This window comes from Pezoporus occidentalis, unplaced genomic scaffold (genome assembly GCF_034315485.1).
Source record: "Pezoporus occidentalis ecotype Australia unplaced genomic scaffold, CSIRO_AGI_Poc_V1 ctg7, whole genome shotgun sequence".
NCBI lineage: Eukaryota > Metazoa > Chordata > Aves > Psittaciformes > Psittacidae > Pezoporus > Pezoporus occidentalis.
In genome coordinates, this window is record NW_026916052.1 from 1147192 (window position 1) to 1159196 (window position 12005).

Below are 12005 nucleotides of genomic sequence, written 5' to 3' on the forward strand. Positions count from 1 at the left end.
TGAGCTGAGGTGCAGCCCACGGCAGAGGCAGAATGCTGTGCATGGAAATGACAGAGCTGAAATGAAAAGATGACTAGCGGACAGGGGAAAAAACCTCTTGAATTCCAGTATGAAATTAGCTCCTTTTTATCAAATCTGTGCACTGTTTAGGACATGCATAAATCATATGTTAAAGGTGCTACAGGGATGAATGCAGAGTACATCTGTCTGCCTAAGCCTTTACCCAGGGGTAGACTGACTGGAGGGAAGGATAAGCACCCTGGGAGCTCCTGAACAAGAGACATAAGCCTTTTTGCTTAGGTTGCTGTATTACAGGACTGTCTGTACACAGGAGTTGGGATTATTTTCTGCTGTTGATTCAACTCCAAGAGCTAAATACCACCTCACATAATAAATGACCCAGTAATCATTAACAGTTTTAGAGGCAAAACTTGATGCTTTCCAATATCTTTTGCAAAAGATAAGCAGGGTCTGTTACCAATTTACAGGGAAAGTGAATAAAGAAATTCCTGAATGATTGTCCCCCTGGCCTCAATATATCTTCTGGGAAGAACTTCCTAAAGCCCAGGAACTAAGGCTGCAGAAGAGGAGACATTAACCAGGCCTGGTGATTCATTTATCGTTTAGGAGACACCATTGCTGCTTCATTTCTTTCATTTTCCACTACAGAAGACCTTTATTTTAATAGGATTACTAAGCATTGATATTTAAGAAGACCTAATCAATATTACATTTCCAATTCAGGATAATAAAAAACACACAGTAAAAAGAAGAAATAAAGCTGTGATGCCTTACTGTTCCCATGTCATAACCAGGCAGTATTACTGTACTGGAAGAGCTCCTCTGTGTTGCTGCGTTCTGTTCATGATGCTAAGGAGAAGTTTCAAGGAGAGTTGGGGGTTTGGTACAGCTGTAGCACATATTCACTCAAAGACTTTGGGGTACTTGATGGGAAGACAAAGAAGAAATGTTTCCTGTCAGGATTAATGGAAAGAGACTGGATTCACTTGCTACAGCTCATTATAGAGAATTAGCAATGACAAATCACGTATGGCTGTGAGAGGCAGGGTGCTCTCTTCACTTTTTCCTTCTCACTTAATGAAAATGAGTGGCAATAGGTTGATCAAATGCCAGCACTGGAGCCAAAACAAGCAGTGCCTGATGGCTATGGTGCTGGTTGCGTTTCTCTGGGTTTTCTTCTTTTGCAGAGGATGTTGTGCAGTGCTGCAAACAGATGTGCTGCCTGTTAGGTTGCAGCACAGTGTGAGGGCTGAGCAATGCCTCTGCTTCCAGACATGAGCCCAGTGCTGGCATCACCACATCCTGCCTGGTGCTACATCATGAAATGTGCCCCCAGCCACATTTAACCTGCTGGCCCTGAGGAAAGAGGGAATTTGGCTTGAAACCCTTGGCTCCTGCCTAGTCACTCTCCGAACCATTTTGTAATAGCTTTAGTCTTGGCATCCCAGGAAAGATTTACAATAAGCCCTTCCTTAATGTTTGGTTTCACTTGCCCTTTTGAGCTAAGGTCAAGATCAGAGAGTAGGTAAATAGGTTGTTCCAGCTTGCAGACACCCAGCTGCCTTGTCTGTCAACTCTACCTCTGCTGCTAAACAACAGTTTATCAAAGCATTTGTTCTGTGTCCTTTTACTTTTTATTTTTAAAGCCACTAAAGAAAATGCCTATATTTAAGGCAAAGCACTGTGGCATCCGAATCATGCATGTATGAAACTGCATTGTAGTGCTTCCTGAATCAAATGTGTTACATCTGGGATGTAACAGGAGGGTTTTCTTCACAATTTTAGAAGAGAAGGAAAAAAATAAAATCCCAAGCTTGCTTTAACTTTGAGAGTTTTTTGCTCCAATGGTCAATTCTTGCCCTCCCTAGAAATGTCTTATTTTAATGTTGTGGAGGATTCTGCTAAATGAAATAGCCAGTAGGCACTGAAACTCTTTCCCAGTGTAAATACTAAAGGATGTGAGTGGGTCACATTTTGGTCTTTAGCTGGCTAAGTTATTGGTACTCAGCTTTGCTGGTTTGTTGTGAGACAGATTTTCCTAATCTATCATCTCAGCCATTCTTGCACCTCTTTACCTGAAACGTTGTCCACTTTCATTTTGTGGGGACAGTGGAGTTGGCACCATTTGTAAAGTCTTGTCAGTGCTGTGTCCAGGTGCCAATACCATGTTCCTGCTCTTCAGCATTGCCCGTCTAAGTGGAGAAAAATAGCCTGGTCAACCAGTCAGCTGCTGCTCCAGGAACTCTGGTTATTGAAATTACAGGAGTGAACTTTGATCCAAACTCATCAGACAACAGCTGAAAACAAGCAGGTCTTGTTGCCTAGACCTTACTGTATTAGAGGAAGGAGAAACTAATCCTGGTCCTTTCAAATAATTTCATGAAGGATGCACAAGGAACTTTCTGAAAATGTGCTTTAAACAATAGGAAAACAAAATCTTTAAGTTTCTAGAAGAGCACAGAAATAGTGAGATGGATGTGTCCCTTTTGCCCCTTCCAATCCCCAAGGAGTGGAACAGGTTGGCCCTGATATCTCTAACCCAGTTCCTGTGACACTGACTCCCAGTGTAGCCCTGGAGGAGCTCCTATATCCAGTGCTGTGCCTGGCTTCAGGCTGCTGGCCCTGGGGTGCTCCTAGAGGGAAGCCTGAGAGTGTGCGCTAGCTATAGGTCTTGGGATATGAGCTGATACACATAAAATCTTGAGCCTACTTGGTAAGAAAACCCAGAAGTGTTTCCTTTGGTGTTTCAGTCTCATTGTCAGAAAAGTAATACATATGAGGTTGTTTTCTTACTGTAAATTGGACTGTCACTGTGGAAAGGTCTCTTAATTTTCCATTTCTCCAGTGAGACCCATCATGTGTCTCCTAGCTGTGACTCTGATTATTTTAACATTTTCTCTCATTTTCCACTTAGTATTCCTGTGTGGCTGCTTATTATAAACTATTTGTTCAACTTTGCAGATGATTATAAGAACAAATAGCCTAGTGATGTACTGACCTTGTGTGTATCTTTGACAATACCGCAACACCCCCTTCCGTAGGACACTGCTTTTCCAGACAAGAAAACCAGGAAAGAGTGGCTGAATGCCATGCATGTGAAGAACACAGACATTTCCTTACTCACTCAACCCCAGATGTTCTTTTCCCAGGCCTCATATTCAAGCCTTCATTAGAAATTTAAGAGAAATGCTTTACTGTGGCTGCTGGCTTGGCTGCTTTTCAGGTTCAGAAAGAATCTCCTATATTCACAGGCCTTTCTTCCTTTTTCTTTTTTTTAATCCTTCTAGAAACTTCTATTATCTTCCTTAATAAACAGTACAGAAAAATATCCACATGTGCATAGTATTTTAGAGCTTCTTTGTAGCATGTTAATCTCAGAGACTAAAAAAACATCTCTTGGTCCCAAACTCATTTTTAATGGGATAGTAAACTAAGAGGATATACATGAGGATTATTCTAACCTTACCCTGGAGCTCTCTCCAGCACTATCTGGGATCTGTTATTGAACTGCCTTCTCCAGTGCTCTAGAAAAGATGTGCTTATCTTGATTTAACAAGTAATGATAGCAAAAGTCTGAGCTGTCATGCTCTACAAAGAATGGATTAGCTAATTGATTGTGAAAAGAAATACTGGGCTGGAGCTAAACACCCTTTGGGAGCTGTCCCCTCTTTGCTTTCTCCTTTAGTCCCTTGAGTATGTCTGTACATGGGTTGGGGTGGTGTTGGTGGTGCATATTAAACATAACTAACTCCTCCTCCTTCAAAGCACATGCAACGGACTGCTTGAGGTGAGCTGCTTCCTTATCTTGCACCTTTCCTCAAGCAGTCTATTGCATGTGCTTTGGAAGAGCAAAGAACCTGGTGAAGGTTCCAACCGAAACAATTCTATGATTCCTTTGATGTGCAAAGGCTTAACACACAAAGTCTATGTACTCCTCAAAACTTTGAGGGCTTAGGGTCTTAGATGAGGACAGCACCCTGCTCCAAAATGAGAAAGAGGCTTATTTCTGTTGAAATTCATTGCTTGCGGGTGGTAGGACTTGAGTTCACCTGGAGGTGATGAAATCCTAGCAAGCATATGTGAAACACACCCTTGGAATACCACAGATGCTCTTTTACTTCTCATCGCAGCAGGTTTATCTGTCTGTATAGCTCACAGCATGTTATTTCTCTTCCTTTCACAATGAAAATAGCTACATTTTGCTGTGAGACTCTGGTCTTGAATGCATCTTTATAGACTGCTTCCGGAAGGCATCACAGAATTCCCCAAGCAGAGGCGTTGCTGCTGTCAACAGCACAATAACAGTCACACACGTGGTTTCTTTCTCCTCTCCTCCCCTTTTCATCCACACCCACCTCCCCAGGATGAAATTTCTAAAGCCTTGTACTCTGCACAGAATGCAAACAGGCATCTGCTTAGTTACAAACATTTTTCTCTTTATTTGAAAATTTTCTACCCACCAATAAAAGGCAGCTAATACATTGCAGAGTATACTTTTCTTTAAGTATGCTTATTATACAGCATGTCTGAGAAAAGGAATGATTACTGGCTCTAACTTCCCACAACAAACAGTGAAGTTAATGGAATAATAAATTAAAGTAGTAGTAGTCCACATTATGTATAAAATAAATGTTAACAGAGACAAATACGATATGAATGATGACTGATTCAGTTTGCCTTCTCCTCAGGAGTTCAGTGTCTTAATAAAGTGGTTGCATAGGTTTTTATTAAAATGCAGCAGTGCTCTGAAACACAAAATCCACACAGGCTTTTTAACTGAGCAGTATTGTCTTCAAGAAAGGGGCAGTGAGAATGAAGGTGGTCTTCTGCCTCTGTGGTGGTTGTTGAGTGAGGCAGACTTCATGCTTAGCTGGCTCTGAGGCACTTACAAGGCCTGCCAACTGTTTACATTGTGGGCACTACTTATTTAGAGGACAAAACTCCACACACCCCTCAGTGTGTGGGAGAAGGAGGGTCATGCAACCTTAGTGTACTGGCCATCATCTTGTCATCATCCTATATAAGAGCTCATAGCTGGAAACTCAGTACCTGGGGCTTCTGTGGTGTTAACCCACAAGGAGGTTCTACAGGTCTTAAGGAAACTGCTGTAAGAGACTGGTCTTGTCAGTGTGCTTTCTTTGCTGTTTATCTGAACTCAGGTGGGTTCCACAGGATGGGAGCTGATCCTGTGCATGGGGTGAACATCAGGGTGCCATAGGCTGCTACCCATGCTGATTGGGCTGCCTTGAGCAGGAGACAAACGCCTGGGTGCATTTCAGAAAGTGCCAGATCTGCTGTGGGGATGTAGGTATTGAACAGGGACTATCCAGAAAAGCCTGGAGAAAGCAACTGGTCAAAGAAAGGAGCAGCAAGAGATTGGGGATTGGAATGGGATTTGAGTGGCACAGTCCAGACAAGGTGAAGATCCAAAAGCCTTTACCACAACAAGGATGCTGGCTCATGTTTTACACAAAGAGAAAAGTCAACCATGTTCTGAATTACAGAGTTGTAATTCCACCTTGAGGATCTGATGACTACAGCAACCACCTGAGCTTTGCTTTGACAATCGTATGCTCCTGGATGGAATTATAATCCTGTTGTATGTCTTGGCTGCCTGGAACTCTTTTCCCGTCTATCCTTAACACTGAGGTAGAAGTTTCAACTAGTATTAAAACTCACAAAAAAATTGAACACAATCTTAGTGGGCTAGTAGTTCAATGACCTTCAGAATTCGTAAGAATCTTCACAATGTGGCTGTAAAATGAGTAATTGAAGAAGCAAAAAAAGGTAATCCTAAAAATGTCAGAGCAATGGTATAAAAAGTACAGTACTGAGGTGCAAGATGTTTTCTTCATCTATTGGCTTAATAAAAAAAAAAACAAAAACAAACCAGATTTCCCTTTTAAATTCTCCCCCTGCAAAAAATAGCAGAAGCAGATTTTTTTTGTGACACCAGAGATATACTGGTATCCAAGTAAGAGTACATGATGAATTCCTAAAGGCATTAACTGTTTTGAACAACGATTTAAGTATAGATCATTTATATCAGTTGGCTTCAGTTGAGCATTGGTTTTATTTCCTATAAAAATACACGTTTACGTATATATAACTATACCTGTCTGTTGCAAAAAAAAAATCTGTGTTCCTGTTGAAGTTTATAAGGAAGATCGAAGTAATATAATAGTAGCAATAATCTTTACAAGGAGACATAATGACATATCATTCATACAGTATTTAAGGTAGACAAATTACCAATGTAATAATACTTTGTGCTTTACAACCCCTGTAATACTAAAGCAAGTTTATATTAATACGCAAATGAAGCGAGTTAAGCTACTGCTATAGGGGTTGCTGTTAGTTACCTCCACTGTACTCAATACCACTGAGTAAATGAGGTCCAAATTTCAGTTGAAAGAATGCTATTAGCTTGAATTTCATCCTATTGATTTAATTATTGCAGGAACGTGAAAATGCATTCAGTGTAAGAACGCTGTTAAAGCCGAAGGAAGAGGGGGAAAAAAAAAAGTTGTTCTTACAGCTAGTTTTCAAGAAATACTCGATGTTCCAGCTTTAATGCTACATTTTTAAATCAGAGATAAAAATCCATGAGTAAGGAAGACAGATACTGTTTATGAGTCCTCAAGGAGAACATTTCACTGACATTAAAGGCAACTCTGCAGACTCACTTGAAATGTATCAATTTGTAATCTACACATTTACAGGGGCTGCTCTGCTCTGAAAGCTGTTTCCCAATCTGTGCCAGAACATGTGAGGCTGTGTAGCATACTTCTGATGATAGACCTCCAGGCTCTGTTGCTCCATAATTGATTTAGTTATTAGTTATGCAGGGAGAGAAGAGATCCCTGAGGCTTGGTAAAACAGTATTCAGTTACTAAAAGCAGCCCTTTGTGAATTAATGTCATCCTACCAGCTCTTTCTGCTCATTATTCCTTCAAGTCTTGTTTTCCTGGACACCAGCTGTCACAGAGGAAGTCTCCAGCCTTTTCTTCTGCCTCCCTTGCTGGCTGAAGTTGCATGAGCACTGTCTGGAGTGTCTCCTTCACCACCTGGATCTCCCTCTGCAGAGACTGTGCAAGCTTTATTAAGGAATAAATCTATAGGTGATTGGCAGTCCCTCTTCTCTTTCCAAGTTATTAAATAAATTCTTGTTCTGCTGCTCACAACAGATGGCCGTGGCTATCTTATTGTAGCTTCAAGTTCTTCCAAATTGTTAGGATTAAATATTAATACATTTCTCACACTTGCTTTCAAAAAGAAGAAAAAAAAAAATCCAGGCAAACTGGAGTTCTCAAGTAGCATTATTTAGCACTTTAAAAAAGAAACAGGATGGGGGATACTGCTTGGATATTGTTCTCAGGGGAAGGAAGGAGATGAAGAACCTGTACCATGCAGGCAGCAGCACTAGCTGCAAGCTGTCTGCTGGGTGGAGGGCGGACTTTTAAGACAGAGCCACAGACCTGAGTGGATCAGACCCCAGATAAAGGCAACAGGGCAGCAGAAGCAGTCTGAGATGTAAGCCAAGCGACCACAGCTTGTGCAGCTTTAGCAAGCTCAGCGATGTGTGCTACACAAGGAGTGTTGGGAAGCTAGGTAAGCAGCAAAATTAGCTTATAGCACAGAAAATTTGTGCTCTAATCTTAGCTGAATTATCAGTATAATTACAACACAAACCCCACAAATACAAAGCTATAGGAGGTTTCACAGTGAATGCTTTGAACAAGTTGAAAAGCAAAGGGATTAGCAGCAGCAAGGTTATGCAGTTGTGCATGAAAAGGAAAAAGGCCACCAGAAATGCATCTGATAATTCAGTAAATATAGTTCATTCGGTTAAGAGAGTTTTACACATTTTATTTGCCATTGCGTATTTCAGATTTCCTGCAAGGCACTCGGGAAGAAAATTATGGCTAATGGATCGGCCTCTTAGGAGACCTTCCACTTCCCTCCTTCCCAGCTCCACAACGAGAGGCAAGATAGCAGGAATGAGAAAACGAGGGGTGCAGCAGTGAACAGACTGGCAGATGAAGGAAGGATATGCACGGGAGCTAGTGGCAACTGCCAAGACACACATGATTTTTAAAGTGGAGTAGCTTCTTAGGCAGCACAGCTTTTTGTTCTGGTGACTACTCTCTCCTGGGAATAAGCATAGTTTATACTATCAATATATCAGCCTTGCTACTTATAATCTTCTGTCAGTGAGACTATTCGTTGTTGACTCAAGCACAAGGATTGGGTGTAGATCAAATGACACAACCAACCTCATTTTCTCTTCCACAGGTTACACTGTGTGGAGAGCAAAGCAAGCACAATACAAGTCAGAGCCTGCTGAAGCTGTGAACCAACGAGCAAGCCCCAGGGACCACCCCTTCCACACTGAGGCCTCCTGCACAGGTATGGCTTGAAAGGCAAGGACCCCAAAAGGTTAACCCAAGCAGGCCATGAGAGAGAAAAATATGCTCATTTCTAGCAGTAAGACACCAAATGATCTCCGAGAGAGCCACAAACTCACTTCAAGGGAATGAAACAGGCTGACACTGAAACAACTCCATTTCAGAAATACAACGCACAGGAAGGATAACACACAAGGACAGGCTTTATCCTTTACAAAGCTCATCCATTATGAAATGTTGTTTTACTCGACCCCAATGTCAATGCAATGTCAAGAAAAAAGACACCCTCAGGTTATGTAACTGTAAAAAGTGAGCTGCTATGTTTGAAAAACTGTGACTAGAGAGGACCATGGGAAAGCCATACCAATCATGGCTATTTCAGGCAGTCACAGTTATGCCTTTGAAAAGCATTTTGGCTGCTTTTGATTCCATTATCAGGTCCTCAAATTTTCATCTTTGCATATTTACATACATTTACTATGATGTTTTAATACATTCGCCAGGAGTATTCATGTACACTTCTAGTTTCTGGACAGCTCTTATTAATATAACGGGATTATGTCTGTTATTACAAGTAATAGCAGCACACATAAAACTTCCCTTAGGATCTCAAAGGGCCATACAAGGACAAATTAGTTATGCTTTGCATCTTCTCTGAAGTAAAAAACATTATTATCTTCTTATGAGCAGTCCTGGACTGCAACTTAATCATGAGACTCTGTTGAAAACCTAACCGGTAGAATAGAAATTCTTCAGTTTATGAACACCAGGAAGCCTCTGAAATTAAATTACTTCTGATGTGCACTTTCTGGCTACACGCTGTTATTTGTAATATCCCAAACTATTACAGAATCTCTTTTCAGGTAGAGGAAAAAGCAAAAATAAAACATTTCTGTACCACTGGATAAGAAACCTTGAAGGATGGATGAAAATTAAGAAGACAGGGAAAGAAACTCTTAACCAACAGGAAGATGGAGTGACAAGAAAGATGACTGCATAGTCTAACTGCAGCAAATTTCAGTAACCTCATAAATAATACCACAGGCAGCTGTAGACCAGTAACTGTCAAACAAGCCATTATACCTAGGAAAAATATATGGTATAGGGCTCAGCACTGAACCTCTACACATATACAGAGGTTATGTCTGGATATAACTTACCCCATTTTAAATATGAAAAAAAATACTCTAGTTTTGCATGGATCCACATGCAAATGTATCCTTAACGCTTAAATTCTCAGCCCCAATGCTGCAAATACTGAGCCAGTATCAAAACAGAAGCCAAAATAAGTTTCAACTAGGAACATTTTCTGGTCCTGCTGTCTTTCTGTGAAATACTGCCAAAATCTCTTCAATGTCTCATAAGCAGTAAATTCAAGTATTTAGGAACAGCTTCACATAAACACAATCCAAATTCTGCAACAATAACACAGCTCTAATGTTGTCTGGATTGTAGCTTTTCAGCTATTTGACTTTCTTTCTTTAAAACACTTCAGCAACATGACAGTCAACGTTTTGCAAAGGAGATACAAAGCAGAGCTAATTATGGCAGACTTAATTTTTAGACAAAATGGGCTCATCGATGATCTTTTGTTTTCTCAGCTCAAATGTTTAAGCAGGTATTATAAACCAGTTGCCTTACTATAGGAAAGGTTAGAAACTAAGAGTATATTGCAAAACAAAATGGAAGGCTGCAGCACATGGGTGTAAATACACCAACCTACCTCCATCATACATAAACAATACAAATGGAACAATGTTCTCTCAATGCAACACACAGTGGAAAAGGCTCACCCTCCTGTCATTTAAAATAAAATCAAAGAAGGCACCATTGACACCTCTCACTCTTGTGGGATCCCAAAATTTAGTGCAGGTTCACCCAGGATGAGATTCCACATTTCTGGTTCTGTTGAAAACCTACTCTGGTGTAAAGCAAGATTTGATGGATCCTGCCATATGATCAAGGTGAAGGGTTAGCAAAGTGACCTGCAATGCATAATGAACAGGCACAAAATTCTGATTTCAAAGAAACTGTTTAAAATGCCCATTTACGGATGACAAATGCAGATTGCTTTTATAATAATAGTCCAGCCAGGTTTCTTCCAACAAAAGCATTTTCACCAGGAGGAACTATTACAAGCATTCAAATTGTCTATCAAAATGTAACTGCTAATTAAGAACAAAAATGACTGTGAAATTGCAATATAGGCTCCATTTAATTTTAGTGGGAATTCCAAGCCTTTACTGTCAGGAAAGTAACACCTCTCATCAGCTCTGCAGACACCAGAATGAGTCGCCTTTCATCCTTTGCTATTTCCAATTAATGATGTGGACTGTTTTCATACACTCAGCAATAATTAGCCATAATTGAATGTTCTGTGGGTTTATTTGGTTATACGACATAGAATTTAGCAAATATGTCATAGTGCTACAGAGGAGATTTTCTTCCCCCTTCCTCCCCCATTGTTTGATGCTTTTTATACAAAAGTACACTTTAATATTTGCTGTGAAAGGCTTCAATAATAACTGAGAATCCCAAATCAGCCTGTGCCTATACTCAGGACTAAGAAATAGCACTAGATTTCTCTTTTGTTCAGGTTGTGCTGGCAATTATGATGAGCAGCATGGTTGATTTAAGTGCGCTATGCCACCAGAACATAGAATGAAAAACAATGACATCTGGGATTTTTCTTCTAATGCAAACTTAATTATTAATCAAAGCTATGACACACTAAACATTGGCAAATGGCTTAAGAGCATCAGGAATTTATTTTTCTCAGTGGAGTCTTCAAAAATCTTTTAATAATCAGATGACAGGACTAATTTACATCTCTGCAGCCCCCCATTAGATTTTTGACCTAATACAGTTTGTAACATTTATTTTTAAGGCAGGGTTTGTTGTTTTGTTTTTGGTTTTTTTTGGGGGGGAGAGGGGTATGTTGGGAAGGGCAAAAATAACCAGCAAACAAGAGTTTGTAATGAAAGCAGGATAAATTTTTCAATCACAGATCTTTAAGCTCCTGCTCTCAAGACTTCTGCAGATTTTTTATGAACACTGAATAATTATCCAATATTGGGATAAGAAGTTCTTTTATTTTAAACCAAATAAACTACCATGCAAACAATAGATCCATCTATTAATCATAAATCATTCTACTGAGGCAGTCTAGTTCCTGCAATATAGGCACGTTACAATGACTGAAAATTTATTTTATAGGCACTGAGCAGTTTTTACTTAAAAAACAATCTACAGGTCTGTAGCACTGTGGTAGCTATTTTTCCTCATTCCTTTTTGAAGTATAGCACAGCAATTACATGTACCAGATGGCAGCATTTTATGCACATTGATCTGGACTACCTCTGAAATAGCAACTGAATGTTAATAAGGGGTAGCCAAATTGCTGAACTGCTTTCTCTGTATGTCCCTATGTCCTAAACATGGTTTCTCATTTTGTGGCTGGTGGTCTTGCTAAGACCAGGATATCACACAGTGTGCATTTCTGTACTTAGATAACATGACCTGAATTTCACCAGCAGTGGAAATCAGATCTGTATCAGACAAGCGTGGCTTAGAACG

At 40.2% G+C, this 12005-nt stretch overlaps 1 protein-coding gene across 2 annotated transcripts in view; it reads right to left on the bottom strand.

Moving 5' to 3' along the window:
* Positions 1 to 688: 688 nt before the first annotated feature.
* DISC1 (DISC1 scaffold protein) overlaps positions 689 to 12005 on the bottom strand; it is a 202941-nt gene continuing 191624 nt past the window's right edge. Inside the window, exon 14 of one of the 2 annotated variants that reach the window (XM_062641772.1) lies at positions 689 to 944. In XM_062641772.1, coding sequence (XP_062497756.1) covers positions 884 to 944 — 61 coding nt within the window. In that variant the 3' untranslated portion in view covers positions 689 to 883. Of the gene's footprint in view, positions 945 to 5921; positions 8095 to 12005 lie in introns of those variants that run through there. The other variant, XM_062641771.1, reaches the window with a different exon arrangement.